The 17,641-nt window shown below is 39.8% G+C and overlaps 2 protein-coding genes across 4 annotated transcripts in view; both read right to left on the minus strand.

Moving 5' to 3' along the window:
- Window positions 1–2,148: 2,148 nt before the first annotated feature.
- Window positions 2,149–8,326, minus strand: ZNF639 (zinc finger protein 639). Of its 3 annotated transcripts, none has more exons than XM_054836071.1 (6): window positions 8,253–8,326; window positions 6,860–6,997; window positions 6,374–6,450; window positions 5,686–5,793; window positions 4,718–4,855; window positions 2,149–4,443 (listed from the first exon to the last, which is right to left on the minus strand). In XM_054836071.1, the coding sequence occupies exons 3-6, from the start codon at window positions 6,429–6,431 to the stop codon at window positions 3,296–3,298; spliced, it is 1,452 nt and encodes a 483-aa protein (XP_054692046.1). In that variant the 5' UTR covers window positions 6,432–6,450; window positions 6,860–6,997; window positions 8,253–8,326; the 3' UTR covers window positions 2,149–3,295. The 3 variants fall into 3 exon arrangements, with proteins under 3 accessions (XP_054692046.1, XP_054692043.1, XP_054692045.1); XM_054836068.1 differs by having other exon boundaries at window positions 4,712–4,855; window positions 8,253–8,322; XM_054836070.1 differs by having other exon boundaries at window positions 4,712–4,855; window positions 6,860–6,963; window positions 8,253–8,312.
- A 420-nt stretch (window positions 8,327–8,746) lies between these two features.
- Window positions 8,747–17,641, minus strand: part of PIK3CA (phosphatidylinositol-4,5-bisphosphate 3-kinase catalytic subunit alpha) — a 47,919-nt gene continuing 39,024 nt past the window's right edge. The window contains exon 22 of the transcript XR_008578360.1: window positions 8,747–17,313. The gene's annotated coding sequence lies outside the window, so the exon portion shown is untranslated. The remainder of the gene's footprint in view (window positions 17,314–17,641) is intronic.

Here is a 17,641-nt window from a genome sequence, read left to right on the forward strand (position 1 = left end):
CCGCTCGCCGCGGCTCTGCGCACGCCTGGCGGGCTCTGGAGCTGAGCGCTGCACGGGGGGGAAGGTAGCGGCTTAAACGGCGTATGTGCCCGGAACGATACGGACGGCCTCCGGGCCCGGAGGGTTCTCAGGGGGATCCGAAACAAAGACGGCGAGGCACCACTTGGGATTCCGGCCTACTGTCAGCACCGCGGTTTAATCAAAGTCAGCTAAAATGACAAACGCTACGTACTTCCACGAGTTAAAAAGCACCGATAATTTATACATGTCATACAAGAGCGTAGTAAAATGAGAACAACCACAAACAATGAAAATCAATGACAATAAGCATTCTAGAGAACACAGTATTTGAGAGTTACTAGTTAGCTGTATTTTAAGTTATTGCAAAAATTGGTGGGATTTACATTGTGTTTTGAAGTCAACAGAATCTTACATATAAAAAAGTTCTGTTCAATAACAAACATGATCCAGCAAGCTGAAATACACAACACACATCTAAGGCTCAAAAGTCTGAAAAGCAATGAATCAAAGTACTTCCAAATACAAAATATTTCCATAACTAATCTCATGATTTTTGTAATAGCTTCTAGTTAGAACGCCGTTCCTGAAGGGGATGAATGGTATCAGTGTAACCCACAGCTGAATTGCATACTTTTTGTCTCAGAGAAAAAAATACATTGGTGTACTTCTGATTCCTACAGTTAACTTCTCTCATTCGAGACTGAGATGGATTGCTCAAGCTGTAGGGTTACAGACAGCTGCCATCTCTGCAGGGTCAGCCCAGATGCATTCAGGTGCGCTCGGTTCACCTCGGTGCAGCCATGTCAGAGCACTGACCTTCCACTTACACGCTTCACATAAATAAACCAAACTCCTCTTCCCTTCGGTGGGAACAACACGCTGTCCTTGGCATGTCAGTCGTTCCTTTCAGCCATCCAACTGCTAGACAGACTCCACTCGTTACCTATTTTTTCTACTACTACAGATCTGTCTTGTATTTAGCACGCTGATCCTGTGGAAGCCAACATCCTACTTGTGTTTCTGCTAAGGTAAAGCGAGACCAGCCACTCCTGTACCTTTCTGTTTACTTTCAGGTAGATATTGAAAATAAGATACTAACATTAGTCCTTATTTATAAAATCCAACATAAGACAAACTTGAATATATTCCCAATTAGACACTGTGCCATGCATTTTAGTTAGGAATTATGTGGCTTCATAACATTCCTATGGCAGATTCTTTTCATTCCCAGTTCAGAGATCAGAAATAACCCAACCCAAAGCTAGACATGAAGTTATTCAGGAGTCAGCAAGGAAGCATTCTGTATCACAGGGCTCCACACTTTTACAAGAGCCCACCTTTCCTGTACGGGACACAATGCTGGTCTATATGAACACACACACACTTCTTAAGCCCACTTTTTTTTTTTTTAAATGCCTCTTTTCTCCACTTCTTGTCACTGTCCCCTGGAGCAGCTTTCTCTCCAGAGCTCAACTGTGTTATTCCACCTGTGTGTCATCGCCAAGAGCAAGCAGGGTTCAAGAGAATTGTCGTTCTCCCCTCTCAGTTATATCCATATGAACAAAATTAACTTTCCATATATAAAATAATGCTTATTAGCGCTTTGTTAACTATATTATTGCTACCATTTTAAGCCAGCCAGGATGAATGTGTTCAAAATAGGAAATTAGCGATTCTACTACAGATGTCGTCATTCTCTATAGAGCCAACTAATAAAATAGTCAGGATACCATCAGGTTGCCCTTTTCAATGGCTACACAGAGGATTTAGTAGTAAATCAGCACTTCAAAATGATGAAAATGGTCTTGCCTTCTACAAAGAAATATACGCTAACTGGCTCGTAATGGGCTTTCCAAAATAATTCTCTAGAAAGCAGAACTTCCATAAATTGACTATATTTGGCCAATTTTTATCCTCAGCTTTAAAAATCAAATGCGAAGACCTTTGCATGCCTTGAAGCTGCTAACACCAAATCTCACCGATCAAGAAATGTTTTGTACATTAATTATCTCTATACAAAGCTTGCATTAGACAATCTTACATTACAAATTTACAATCAATGCACAAAAGAAATGTAAACTCCACCACTAATTTATGGGTAATTTCACCCTGATAACTAGCACAATCTAAATGACCTCACATTTATTTTTATCTATCCAAGTATCCACTCAAAGAAATACAGCTACAGAATGAACTGTAAAAATTCACTTCTAAAGACTATAATGGCAGGACAGCACTATCTAATCTGAACAGATGTGTGAAATCACTTGAAAGTGATTAGTTAATAAAATTTTGCACTGTACCAGTGTTTTTAGCCAGTATATAGAAGTTTAAAATTCATATACAAAATTATAATAATTATAAACTAATACAGGCTTGTTCTAAATGAGGTTGGTGACATACATAATTTCAGTGAGAGCTAAATTAGGATTTTAGATATGAAAATCGCACTTCGTACATTCTCAGCTGGATCACTTTGCAAATTCCCTTACAATTAGTCCTTGAAACATGATCCAATCTACACATAAGCAACGTGTGTCTGCTTTGTGCATTAAAAGATAGGAACTGAAGGCAGATAAAGGAGACAAAAATCATGTGGGAGGTCTGTAGTAAATGTGCGGAAGACAGGGTTGTTGGATAGTCCCACAGACAGGAGTTGGGAATCAAACACCGAACAACAAAAGTTTGTTCAGTGAGGTCAGATAGGTCCACCCCAAGAGAAAAACAGGACAATTTTAAAACTTGATCAAGGGTATGAAGTGGGAAATGCAGGCTGGTATGTGAATTTGGAGATGTCTACACTTGGGAATTTTTGGAACACCCTTATCTTTGGCAGGCTGGTGCAATTTGCTAAACATTGGCACAATGACCAGCTGCCACAGAGGGTAACATGAGCTGGAGATACCGTTGAGATCAGTGTGGCGTTACTTAAGCACGGAACTAGGTGTTGGCTTTCTCTTTGTCCCTTTCTGAACTCAAGAGAGCTGGTCTTGTACGTAAGATGTGAAAGTGCAGGATGACCATCAGAATTAGTATCACAACATGCAACTACTCCCACTGTCCCTCCCCTCAAAACCTGATCCCTCACACTTATTCCTACTGAAACCCTTAGGTAAGGAAATTCACAACACCAAGTTGTTACACATGCTTTGCTGATATAAAGATGAAACCATTAGAATTGTACAATTGCCGTTAAAATTGTATTTAATATCACATTGCAGTGACTGGAAATTAATTCCAATTCTAACAAATTGATTACAGGGAAAGAAAGTAATCACGCTGTCTCATGTATCTGAAGATGACTTAAAAGATCTTTTTCATTTCCAAACCTCATTAAACAATCGGTACATTTATGTGGCAAATCTGCTGAATGCCTGAAATCCAAATGAGTTTTAAGGTCTTCGATCTGTCCTGTTGAGTATTCACAGTATTGACACAAATAAATCCCTTCAGATAAATGAGAGCTTAAATGCTTGCAATATTCCAACATACCTGAAAAGCCCTTCCCACAGTCATCACAAACATGAGGGAATATTTTGGTGTGTTCAATAGCTACGTGCCTGTTGACATTCGTATGCAGCCTGCTCCTAAAGCCACACACTTGGCATACAAAGAAGTTTTTGCATTTGTCAAAACTGATTTTGTTTATGAGACTGTACTGTCCATGCTCCTTGTTATTATAGCTGTCGCTTAGCTCTATCAGTCGACACGCATGCTCGTTCACCACATGGCTATGCAGATCTTCTGGATCATTTGTTTCATGCTCGCAAAACTGACACAAGTACTGCTCATCGCAGCTATGCTCCTGGAAGTGCAGGTACAACTCACTGCTTGAGGAGAACTGCATATCGCACTGCTCACACCAGTAAAGGTGGTCATTGAAGTGAGTGTCTGCTATGTGCTGACTCAGATTCTCAAATATCACTGTTTTGTAATCACAGTATTTACAAATGTATGGATCTTCCTCATGTAGCTTTACATGTTCAATGAGCTGCACTTTGCTGGAGAAGCTTTCTTTACAAACTCTACAGACATGAGTGTCTGTACATGTCTTATGCTTCAGGATCATGTGCTGCTTTAAATCAGAAAAGTACTTGCTATTAAACTCACAGAGCTCACACTTGTACAAGCCGCTGCTGTTGGCTCTCAGCAAAGGCCATTTCTGTTGAGCTGTGATATTCAAAGCCTGGTTCTTCTCAAAGATTTTACAGGTTTCCAGAGGGATTTCCTCTAGGTCCTCAGCTTCTAGCTTCTCAGGTGATACAGTTTGTGTTTCTATATCGTGAACTTCTACAGCATTCACTTCTGTTGTGGAAATTTCTACAGTTTGAATATCTAGAGGTTTCTCTTCTTCTGTAGGACTGTCACTGAATATAGGCGAGTCACACAAGTCTCTGCACATTCCATTATTAGTACCTTTATCTGCAGGAGGAGAAAAATAATAAAAGCAAAAGGTTAAAAAAATCCTGCAAAACATATGGGTCCACATTTAACTTTTCAGTTAGCTGTAGCCACTTACAAATGCAAGAAGCAACTTTTTTTCCCCAGCCAGACTATCTTTTATGTTTAACTAACAAATAACATAGACTACAAATCCTTCACCTCTTCTGTCAAAGCAAAAAAGTTACATTAAAAGCCAGCAGCCATGCTCTCCAGCTTCCCAGAACCTCAGCTGCAAATACACATTTACCTCTACCTTTATCCTTCTTTTTAGGGTCCGTATAGTGCAACCCCACAACGTTTGAATGTGACCCACTCCAGTGAGAAGTCCCAGCATGCACTGGACTCCCATCATCATCTGTGTCCAGGCTCTGCACAGGACTGTGGAATCTACCTGCAAAGACGAAAGAAGGATTTTCTCATCATCATTTGTCTAGACTAGCATCATCAGGATTCTTGAACCATAGATCTTATTTACTAGTTATTTATTCTAGTTGCAAAAATTTATCTTTATATACTAATCACATCATAACCTATATTAAAGAAAGTAACAATGAATATCTCAAATTATTTCCATACATAAGGAAGACAATAGAATGTGGCAACTCTGTCTTTAAAAATTTCAGCAAAAAAAAAAAATTTATTATACTGAAAAATAATTTAAATCCTTAAATGAAACTTTACATTTGAAAGACAAAATTTAAAAAAAATATTCTTAAGTATTTCTGGACATTGCATTGTAAAATACAGTACTTTAAGAATTCTGGAGACTCACTGTCTAATTTATTTTATTTGAAGAGAAGAATAAATATAATAAAAATCCATCTTCACATTTACTCTGCTAAACTTTACATCCATTCTTGGATATCGCATAAAAACAAATCTATTTTCCGTAAGTACAGTTCAACACAGTTGCTGGTAAATTCCATCTGAACTCTAAGATTATTTACATCACATAGCTAGTAGATATTTAGATAAATAAGTCTAATCATCATTAGAAATGCTGTAAAATGGAAGGATCTTTTTGTCATCATTATTTCTACTCTGAAAATTGTATGTCAGTTACAATAATTAAACAACCTTCCACCAGTCTAAGGCATATCAGATCAGAATGATGCTCTGAAATCACCCACTATGTATTTTGTATTCTATTTACTTGTATGAATAGGAGCATGACACACTTAGTAAAGAACTGCAGATCAAGACCCCAAAATGTACTCTTACCTCTGTTTTCAGAAAACTTTAAATCTGGCTGTTTCATAGAACAGACGCTATAGCAGTGGTCAGAAAAAATTCCACTGTTATCTATGTATTTGCTTGCACCTGATGAATCTAAAAAAAAAAAAGTGAGGTTTTATCTTAACACATTGATGTAGCTACATACATGTATTTCACGTTCACCAAAATTCTCCTCACCAGCTGTGTTTTTACGTCTTGTGTTGTGAGAATTCTGTGCTGGCCTGATAACATCCCTGTTGCGATTTACAACTTTCAGCTGCTCTCCTGATGTTTGGAGTACCAAATACAGTCATTATCAAACTCTACTCCCACTGAAGACAGTGACAGGAACACAGTTCAGTCGGCACTGAACACTTCTGGACAACCCCATCCCAACTTTTACAAAGTTCCTCCCATTGTATGTTAGTAGAATCACCTTAATTTTGTAGCTTGAGCAAGGTTCCTCGTTTTCAGGGAGTGCAGAACAAAACCTTTCAGATGCATTAACGGAAAGCGGCTTAACAACAGAGCACGCAGAGTGGGTACTCAATACATTTGGACCAAGGCTTCTTAGCCCACCCTTTACGTTACTCATTTTCCATGTATTACCACATATGGTCCCTTCTCATAAAGTAATTATTGTGAGAAAAAATGCACTTACTAAAGGAGTACATAACTCAAGCTCTAGGCTGACCTGAATATCGAGAAGGATGTAGAGTCTTCCTTTTCCTCTTTTTAGGATGTTCATTCATTTTGAATAGTCTAAATTAACTGTAAAGTAAAAGTATTCAGGAATTAGTCTTGTTTGATCTAGTTTATCTTTCATGCCTTTATGAAACAATGCAAACGTTTTTAAAAGCAGCACATTAAACACAAAGAATTTTTTTCCTGCTCCCCTTTCTTGCGCCCCGCCCCCCCCCCAGCCCATTTTGTTAAAGTTAAGAATACATTAAATGCACACAACTGCTGAAGTCTAGTTTCATATTCCTGCCCTGGAACAAAAGAAGGTTCACGGAAAAGCCAGACAAGTCAGGACTCCAGGCACTCAAGTACTCAGTGTAATCTTCAAGGCTGTTTTCCAGCACCCTGTGCCTTTTGTCAGAGGCCAGATATTCTGAGGCAGAGTCCTTCACATAAGATTTTAATGTTGAAAATACTAACAAAAGTCATAGTCTCTTACCAAAAATCCTGGACTCTTCAGTATCAGGAAGCAGAGCAGCTAAGAAGCTGATGGCTGTACAGCTTCCAAATGTAGTGGATACATCAGCTCGAGAAGGTTTTCATCTATGGAGTGATGGCATTTTAAACCACTTTAAAACTTGAGCATAAAGTAAAAAAACAGAATCAGATACACAAGTATTACAAAGAATGAAGCTATGGAAATCGAAGCTAGAAAACAACGTAAAAGGTGACATTAGCTTTGGTTTAGAGTATCAAAGTTAATGAGGTAGATGTATTACAGCATTTATTTTCCATTTGACCCAGGTTAGTTGCCTTTCACTGCACTTGGCAGCTCCTGACAACAAAAAAATATTTGGAGAAAACACCAAAAATACTTGAGCTGTATATCAGCCCAAATAGTCTTGAAGAAGGGCTGCAAACGAGATGTGATGTGGTTTACCACAGCAGTAGAGTATGGGCCCAGAATCTTCTAAAGGCAATGCCATCCACCAGAGGTGAAAAAGACCCCTGTAAACGCTGTTCTTGTAAGATGAAATAATTTGTCTGAATTAAAATTTTATTTTAAGGGGACAACAGCATGAAAACACCCAGGGTTTTAAATGTCATATAATCTAGAAGTATCAAATAATCTCATTGCTTTTTCTGACTGCGAGGAAGAACCTACAGCATATCAAGATACCGAGTTTTATCCCAGTTAACGCTGCTCAACCTTTTCCTCACAAGCCAGTACCACCTGCTATTCTTCTCCAGCGCCTTTCCCCGGTACATCTTTCACCTCCCAGCTGCTTGGCGCCGTTATGGGAAAGGCTCATAAAAGCCCTGAAAGTCGAGATCCCCGGCCCCCCCACAGCCCCCGCCGACCGGCCGCGGCCTGCGCGGAGGCCGGAGCCGAGGCCGCAGCGGGGAACCGCGGGCGGGAGCGCGGCAAACGCGCCGCTCCGCCCCCCCCCCGCCCCAGAGGCGGCGGCGGGGAAGCCGCGGGCGGCGGCGAAGCGCGGTGCCGGGGGCAGGGGCGAGGCCGCGGCCACGAAAGGCCCGGCCCGGGGCCGCCACCGGGGAGCGCCGCAGGCCCGGCGCCGCCTCAGCGCGGGGGGACGCGCGGCTCTGAGAGCGCTGCGGAGCGTAAGTCATTTCTCACTCCCTTCGCGGGGGACGAGCGGTGGCGGTCGGCCCCTCGCCTCACAGCGGCGGGTGCGGGTCCGCGCTTCAAATGGCGCCGGGGCGAGGGGTAAGATGGGGGCGGGTGCGGGGCGACGGTCAAGGGGCGCGGGGGCCGCGCCCGGCGGGGTAAAAGGCTGGAGGAAAGCGGACGCCGGCGGAGCCACGGCGCTCCCCAGGGATGCGGTCGACGCCGGCGGCCGCTCCCCTTCTGTCTCGCCGCCGGGACTCACCTTCCGCTCCGCGCCCAGCGACGGGCCGCAGCCGCCTCCGGACGCGGCGCTCCCCGCGGGGGAAGGGGCGGGGCGGGGCGAGGGGCGGCCGCCGACATGGCGCCCCCTGGCGGCCGCGCCGGCGCCTCCGGACCCCTGCCCGTCGCCATAGCAACGGGGGAGGGGGCAAAATATAAACCTTTAATTTATCCACGATCCCGTCATCCCCCCGCTGCAAATTAAATGCTGAGAGAAGTACACCAGCTCATTTTCATATACAGGCTCTTGTCAAGCATCTGGCAGTATGTAAGCTCAGTTTAGAGAGGGCCCACTAAGAGGGCTGCATGTAAAATGAGGTTAAAATAAACAACTTTCCCCTTCTCAATTTTTTCTGAATATACAGATACAAAAAAATTATCCCTATTTTGCTCACTTCACTTTTTTTTTAGGCCCACAGTAAGGAGCAATAAGTTATATCCCCCCCACAGCAGAATATTTCAAACAGCATATTTCTATTTTTCAAAATAGTCATTTATTTTGAAGAGACAAGGAAAACCATTACAGTCACTTAGGTTGATGACTTAAAACAGATCATGGAATTTTACCAAGCATTTAATTCATTGAGCTATTCTGCTCTAGTTTAGCCTGAAGCTACCTAATTTTAAGATCAAGCATTCAATTAGCAGAGAATCCACAACATCCCTGATGATGTTGTTCCAGTGATCAGTAAAAAAATACCCTACTTCTGACCTCAGTTTTATTCATTAGCTGGAAGCTGAAACTGGACTCACTCTGTTTATAAATCCTACCTTTAGGCCTTTGTCCTGAAAGTTCAAAACATGTCTTTAGGGTGATGTGATTTGGTTAGAGCCACATAGAAAGAGCTTCATCCCGTGATCACACAGAAAGCTTGACAGTAAGCAGTAAATAGAAGTAAAGGTATCACTTTGAAGACACACTCCTGAGCCCTCAGAAATTAAGTAAATGTGGTGTATCTATTATCTCCTGAGCTGAATTACCAATCAAACAAGATCCTGGCATCCCAGTTCAGTTTGTTCTCTGCTGTTTATTCCAGCCATCGGAGCTGACATTTCTCCAGGACAGATTGTGTTAAAGTTCTCGTAAACTGGCTATAGTCACCCAAATGGGTGGATGCCCACATAGTTCTCCCTCTATTCACCAAAATGTTTTCCATGTAAATATACAAAAAAATACCTTCCCCAGTTCCCAGCGGAGGGCAGTAATGAGAACTTAAAATCCATTATTTGCCAAGGGAAAAAAGAAAACAAAAAACAAGACAAAACCCACACCAAACCCAACCCTTTCCTTTGAATTCAGGCCTGCTTGGTGAGACAAACTCAGGCTAACCAAATCACAATATATATTCTGTACCTTTTGACTGATTTCTTCTCCACACAAAGCAGCACAGCCCAACATCACCTATGTCAGACAAAAATACAAGACTTCAAGTGAAAGAAAAACATCTGAGGAGGATCCCCTTTGAAGCCACAAATTCAGTTCAAAGCCACAGGCATCAGACAGTGTCATCAATACTTCAGACAGAAAAGTCTGACTCCCGTTTTCTAAACCATCACGTGCTTGGGATGTTCAGACAACTCTGGGTCAGGTTTTAATCACTTAGAACCCATTCCAACTGGAAACACAGAAAAGCCCGTGTGATACTCACCTTATGGTTGAAATGAGCATCATCTATGTTGATCATTTCAATTAGTAGGGATGTATCCTTACCGAAAGAAGAATGGGATAACCTCCTAGATTCATTAGCTTAAAGGGACATATATTTTCAGCAAAGATTATTATGAGCTATACTTACTGCTTTCATTGAAAAAAGAGTTTATCTGAGATATCTTATCTAGCATCAGTTTTCTTGCTCTTTTATTACATGGGTTCACATTTTGGATAAAGTCTTCCCAATGCAGGTTGAAAACCAGACTGATTTCTGAGCATAAAATCAGGAGGGCTCATTGAGATTCCCATGCTAAAGCAAACTGGCCACATTGCAAATAATTCTTCTGTTTCACCAGCATTATTTTGCAAGTTTTCCATAATTTTTTGGTGCTTTAGGGATTGAAACATAGAACCACCACAAAAATCAAACCATGGTAATGGCAGTAAACTCTAAAATTCACATTTTGACAAGAACTAATAATCCCCTTTCCCTGAACCATTTAAAACAAGGCAGTAACCACTCATAAGCATCTCACAGTTACTAGAAAAGGTAAAGCTCACCTTACACTAACAAAATTACTAGACTACTTCAAAATCACAAGCCATAGTTTGATTTGCCCTCTCCAGCCTAGAGCTCAGCTGGAGCTTCAGAATAACTAAGGATAATGATGTCCACCTTTTATGATGGAGTTCAAATCCCATGCAGACCGAGTACTTGCTGGAACATAGCCCTTCTCAAAGCTAGGCAGCGGTGATCTGAAACAGAATTAACCAGCATACAAAGTTTAAAGCTTACTGGGGGCAAAGATGTGTAGAAATTACCTGATTAAAAAACCCTGACACTTCCCTCATCCCTTCAAAAAAGGGAAATTCTCAGCAAGAGAACTCAAATCCCCCTCCCATAACAATTTCTTAGCAATAGAAGTCCAAAGTAGACCAACATGCCCACAGAAGCAATTCCAGTGCAGCCCCATGCTCTTATACTTGCCAGTAATTTCCCAAATATGTTTCTTACTCTTTCAAAATTCATACTGGATACAAAAATACAACCTAGTTTGTTTTTTTAATATAGTTTTGGTAATGAAAGCATGAAGGATATTTAAAAAAAAAACCCAAAACATCAAACATATTGATTTAGCCGGGGCTTTAAAACCATTCAGCTGAAACTGCAATAGCATCTGGTCTCTTATCAGAACTTTTACAGCCCACATCTAAAATGTTACTTATTTTGAGGATCAAAGTGTACAAGAATGACCACCACATGCCTCTTGACTTCCCACCTATAAATAATGCAAATTCCATTTCTCCCCCCACCCCACCTCAATTAACTGTTCTAGACAATCATCTCCTTTCTTCTAGCCTTTTTCGAAAGCAGAGCTGCAACACCAAGTCACACCTCCACGACTGAAGATTCCTTAAATTCTCACTTCAGAATTCACAAGAGTACCAACCATATTATTTTAATTTAATTGTTAGTATATACATTAACACTCCAAAGTGTGATAAAAAACAAACAAAAGTAGGGTTTTTTTAATAAACAGCATGTGATACAGACCACGAAGATAAATAAAAAGCAGACTTTTTACAGTTTCTAATGAACATGAACTACAGTAAGTATCATAGGCCAAACTTCTTTACTTGAGTAGCACAGCAGAAGGGGAAAAAAGGTGGTGGCTGGTTTTTTGTTTTTTAAAAACATACTGCAAGACTATTCTCAGTATGACAACACATGCATCTTGCTGCATCTTAAATACTTTTTTGGCCCATTGTTACTAAAAAAGTCTTGCTTTCTAACTACTTTACCACAGGACCTTTATTACAGAATGACATACACATGGCAACATACCCCCCCACCCCCCCGCCCCCCCATTAGTGGTTATTTCAAAGATAATGGTCTCATTTTTAAAAAGCTATTTCAAGCACTGGTGGGTGTTTATACTCTTATTTTGATGCAGACAGGTAACTGCTACTAGCTTCAATGAAGTAACATAGAAGCATCAAGAGATTACACCCTCCTGGGCTCTATTTATCCAAAATGCCAACAGGATGCTGGGCTGCCCTAGGAAGAGCGATGCCAGCAGGTCAAGGGAGGTGAGGCTTCATCCTGCCCCTCTGTGCTCAGCACCGCTGCGGCCACAGTGGGAATGCTGGGTCCAGTGCTGGGCTCCTCAGTATGAGCTGGTCCAGAAAGGGCCATGAAGATGATGAAGGGACAGGAGGGGAGGCTGAGAAAGCTGGGATTTTTTAGCCTGGTGAAGGGAAAGCTCAAGTGGCATCTTGTCAATTTATATAAATACTTGATGGAGAGGAGTAAAGAAGACAGGCAAAGCTTCTCACTGTTGCCCACTGAAAGGATGTTAAGCAATGAGATAGAACAAGTTTCATATAAGCATTAAGGAAAAGCTTTTAGCATGGACTTTGTAGTGGGACTTTAAACCCAACTGGACGATGTCCTGGGGAACCTGCTGTAGCTGACCCTGCTTCAAACAGGGCAGGTGAATTAGACAATCTCCAGAGGTCTCTGCCAACCTCAACAATTCTGTGTGATTCTGTGAAAGTTCTTGCAATTGTGGTACCAGTTGCAATGACAACACTACTTGCAAAATTTCAAGCCTGAGAATTCAGAACGTCAGACTGCAGCCATATTATATATTTATATATAAAAAAATCCTTTTCCCCACCAGGGAAGTGGATTTTGATAGCATATGTGGATATTCACAGTTAAAACTTGCAGAGGTACGAAGGGGCAAGGGGAAAGGATGATACTCCCAGATGATGAATTATACATCTATCTTCTCTTGCGAAGATGAAGAATTTGAACCACAGTGGCTGTGAGACAAGAGGGTTCATCTCTTCCTCTCTTCCTTTTCTTTCCCCTGCCCAAATGAAATGGTAAGACAACATTGGACAGCCTAGGGTAGTTGATAATTCAGGATATAGAACACTATTAATAAAGCCTGGAAATAGATTAAAAATAGTTAAACCAAAGAAACAAGGCAGAATGAGATTGCAGCTATGAATATCCATATTTTGGCTCTCAAAGATTAACTAAACTACAACAGACATAAGATTCTTATGAGAAACAGCTTCTGCTTGAATTAGGCTTTCTATAACTTCAGCAATACAATTAAGTCAGGTTTAACTGTGATCAATTTTATTACTGGAACACGTTCCTAACAAAACTGATGCAGTTACACTGAACTAAATGGTTCCCAAACCAGTGTAATAGCTACTGGGGAACCGGCACCAGAATTTCAGAAAGAGTCAAGACAGAATGGTGTATTTTTTGCCTTCCTTATGCCAAAGGTATATTGCATCACATACAGAAGTGACAGTAAGGACACTTAAACTTAAGACATATTTATGCAAACCCATGGGGGCGCTAGCTTCAAAGTACAGACAGAGCATTGCTTCAGTTGATCTTCTCTTACAAGATTTTATATTGTTCTTATGCTATGGGCCTGTCCCTTTTTAGGGGAGAGGGGAAGGGAAGAGACAGGGACAGAGGGATCCACCTCTGTTTTAGAGTCAGGAGTGGTAACACAGTAAGACCTCATACTTAAGAGTCAGAAGTCAAGAATACTGTACTGCAAATTAACAACTACTTTTCCCGAGTGTGGGTACAAGTTCTTATACTATGAAAGAGAAGAAAGAGGAAACATTTAAGCTAGCAAGCAATAAAAATCCTGGATGTCTCAAGAATGAAAGTAACTATAGACAAGATCACAGTAGTTACGAATTGGAGAGCTGAAAAAGCTAATTAATAAAGACAATTTCAAAGTAAAATTGTCAAGTGTGTAACTGGGCTGCTAGTAAACATTCTTCTCATTAAGAGAGCATCGTTCATACTGAATCATATGAGTAAGTAATCTGGGACTTTAATATATTAGTCTAATTCTGATTTCATATGCTGTTGTGAATCCAGAGTGATTCTCCTGAAGTCAGTGTTCTATCAGCATAAAGCGAAATCAGAATTTCTCAAAGACCACAGCACCTATAGATTTGGTTAGTGTATGCAGATAACAGAACTTCTATATCCAATCTCCAGTTGGCTCCCCTTCATTAACACAAATGTAAAAAACAAAACCAAAGCAAAAAACCCCACCCCAAACCCACCCCAACTGTAGGGGTGGTGAGCTATACAACATTTAGCCTTACCTAAACTGAGACAACTTTCAGCATATAAAAAAAGATACAAATTCGTTATTTGTATGAAACATGTATTGCAAAATTAAGTTGGGATTCAACAATCTGCAACAACATCCACAGCTATATAGTATTTAAAAAAAAAAGCGTGGTTCTTCTTCCATTCAAGTAAAACTAAAACAAGAGAAAGAAGTTTAAAAAAAAAAATAATCTTAGAAGCAGCAAGTTACAATTCTTTCTGTAATACCACACCATTTTCATTAACTTGAAGCATTTTCAGAACGTCAGAGACATCAACAAAATAGTAATTTCAAGTGGCTTTTTTGATATTTGTTTTTTGAATGGGTCCAGCCCAGGTCTGCAACCTGTACAGACATGCAAAACAGGAGGAATTCACAATTATTAAGAACAGATGCTGGAACATGCCAGTTATAAAATGACAAAGCAAAGAAAATATCTTCAAATTGTCAACAAATGTGGGCTACTGACCCCTAAAAGGCATGTAATATTTTACATAAAAAGGAAAGTTGGAAGAAAAAACAAAAACAACCCTCCAAACCACCAACAGCAGGGTCATCACAAAGTTCTCTACAAGCCTGGTAATTTCTATATCGCCCTTAATATGCAGGCTTCTATCTTCGCCACAAGATGCCAAACCACTAACAATTTTGGTTTTATTTAAATGCTTTTTTTTAATTTAAAAAATTATACTGAAAGTCTGTTTCACCATGAAAAAACTAACGCCCCCTTTCAGAACAGAGAAGTGTCCACACGTAAGTCAGTACAGGTGCTTATTCTGCTACCTTTACAAAAGCAAAGAACATATTTTAAAGAAAAACTAATCAACAGCAGCCTAATTTCTGTCATTAAATCAAACATCGTTTCACAGTTGAAAAAAAGTTACTGTTTTTAAATTTGTATTTCACTAAATCACCATTTCCTAATGCTTCTTAAGGAAACATGGCCCAGTCGTGGGCTTCTTGCTCTGGGAAGTCCTACTAGAAAGTTTTGCAGGAGCAAGGTGTTCAAGATTCAGTTCAAGCTCAAAATAAGCTACTTAGTGTTTTCTGCAGCTGATTCTCAGAATAAAGGGAACATTTTCAAATCTCCATGAATTGGGAATAGTTAAAAAATAAAAATCCACATTCCAAGCAATATCTGTAAAAATCTAGAGCTCAGTTACAGGTGCTTTCACAGTCTGTAAGCAGATCTTACTTCTGATACTGAAAACAGATGACATCCTCTCATTTACACCAATGGAAGTAAACTACCTCCACTATCTTCAGTGAAGTTACATCAGCACAAAACTGGCATTAGCAGGATAAGGTAATTAGGATTGAACATTTTGAAGCTGAAAAAAGGATTTAGTTTTTTTTCCTGAAACACCTGCAGAATATTTTTCAAATGCCCATCCTGGTTATGGTAAGAACAACTGCTTAAAGCCTATGAGTTTCTCCTACTTTTTTTTTAATTTAAAGGCTATAATTATCCCAAATTATATTATGTCTGTATCACTATGAAGTTTCCTTTCTTTTACTATTTGATGTTAATAACTTCTACAGCTTGTGCGCAGCATTTAGTTGCAGTAACTTTTAGAAACAGAGCCTGATTCCTCATACCTTTCTGTTTGTGCAAAAAGGGTGCAGAACACCGTATGCTTGAACTGAAAGACATTTATACTCACTCATATTTACAGAAGTAAATGGCTAGGAAAGGGCAAAGTACAAAAGAAGTCAAGCTCATAACATCCAATAAATTTGAGTTGATCTTTTCATCCAGGCTAGAAAAGGCTGACCATCTCTTAGATAAACGAGGTAAAGCATTGTTTCAATACCAGATAAATAAGGATAATATAGCACCTAATGTGGCATTTGTGCAAGTTTTACTCAGTTAAATTAAGAGTTACAGCCAACTGGGTTTCAAATTTTGTGAACTAAGTTTAAACTGAAACTAAGCCATGTTTTAGAAGAGCTAAACTATTAGACTATGTTGACTGCAAAGTAATACATACAAGGGTGATTTTGCTCTAGAAGTATGACCAAGGTTAGCAGGAGTTAAAATATTCATATGAACAAAAAGGAATATGTAACAGTCAATAAGAGTAATGGGAAGTCTATTGGACTACTCCAAAATATCTAGTAGAACTAAGGAAATAAAACTTCACATTCCCCATACTATTCTCAGAACTTCTGTAGTTTTCACAAAAACAGATTTCCCCCCACAACATCAAGTATCCATGTGTGCAGTCATCAACTGCAGGATCTTGACTATGAAAGTGTCTTGAAAGACCAAAGTCTTGGCTTTACAATCCCCAGTCTTTCATAATGTAACTGATTGCACATTTTTAATATATTACAATTTGCTAAATGAAGCCAACCACTCATTACCTCATCAGTACAGCCTGCACAAAGTACAGTTTATTTATATTCTAATCTAACACCAGCTGTCAGCATATTTTATATTACATGGGGTATTGCACTTTCTGAGTGGCACCTCGGTGTGTGTTTGCAAGTGAACAAGCTAAACCCCCAAAAGCTACAGACCTTTGGAATAAGTTCCAAGTGCTGCCAATCTAGCAAGTTTAAAATGTTAGGGTGAACATCACTCTCAATCATGGGCTTCACTAAATTAAAAAACCTGTTTAATAATTAGAAAAACAGTCCTACCTGAAGTAGTGCATAAGGGCAATCTGAAATCTTCGGTACTCTGAATAGTTTCAAAAAGTGGTGCCAATTTAATCAATTGCACACATTGTAATTGTGTTAGAGGACAACAACTAGATTTACAAATATACATTACACACACACACGCAAAACAGACATAGCTATAAAATGTTTGGTAACTCCACATGCTTTGAGCTATCCAATGTATCAGCTGTATGTTGAACTGCTTATTATTGATCATATTGAAAAATCTAAATTGCTATTTTTGATGTATCTGTTACTGGATTAAACAACCACTTCCAAAGGAGGAAGAAAGAGGAGAAATGGTGGACCCAAAGATTGAGGGTTTAAATGTATGTTCCTTGAATAGCCAGCATATCACTTCAGTAATATGAAGAGTGATGCCCAAAAATTTGTGAAGAGACTTAGGCCAAGTTCACCTCTCGCATTAGTGGGTGTATCTCCCACTACTTCAATGGTACTTGTGTCCTCTTTCACCAGGGTTGAATTTGGTCCTAGGAGTATTATCTGGTCACCTTCAGTGACGTTAATGGAAACGGGAGTCTTGGACAGATAGAACTGGGCTGCAAAATTAAAAGAGTCAATATTGGACAAATCATGTGAATAAAGAATATATATTAATAATAGTTCCTATTATATAAATAGCCTTTATAAAAAAATAATCTTTCAATAATTTTAATAACTCACCTTTCTTTAGGTTCTGGAAAACATGTATGAAAAAAATCTATTCAGTTCAAGTTAGATTAAAGCAAACCTAATATGAACACTACAACTCTCTGTTGCACTAAACCCAATTCTGACCATTCAATTTCCAGGTTAGTCAGTTTTTGGGGATGATAGGGAGTTTCTTTGTGAAGGTATGAATCGCACCCCTAGAAATACTGAGCAGAA

The sequence above is a fragment of the Grus americana genome, chromosome 9, assembly GCF_028858705.1.
Source record: "Grus americana isolate bGruAme1 chromosome 9, bGruAme1.mat, whole genome shotgun sequence".
In the NCBI taxonomy this organism is placed as follows: Eukaryota; Metazoa; Chordata; class Aves; order Gruiformes; family Gruidae; genus Grus; species Grus americana.

Excerpts from the sequence above, each read along its gene's own strand:
- ZNF639 (XM_054836068.1), bottom strand. The coding sequence starts at position 6,431 with ATGAATGAACATCCTAAAAAGAGGAAAAGGAAGACTCTACATCCTTCT. Across the intron at positions 4,856-5,685 it reads AAAGTTTTCTGAAAACAGAG|GTAGATTCCACAGTCCTGTG; the intron begins GTAAGAGTACAT and ends TCGTCTTTGCAG. Across the intron at positions 4,444-4,711 it reads AAAGAAGGATAAAGGTAGAG|ATAAAGGTACTAATAATGGA; the intron begins GTAAATGTGTAT and ends CTCCTCCTGCAG.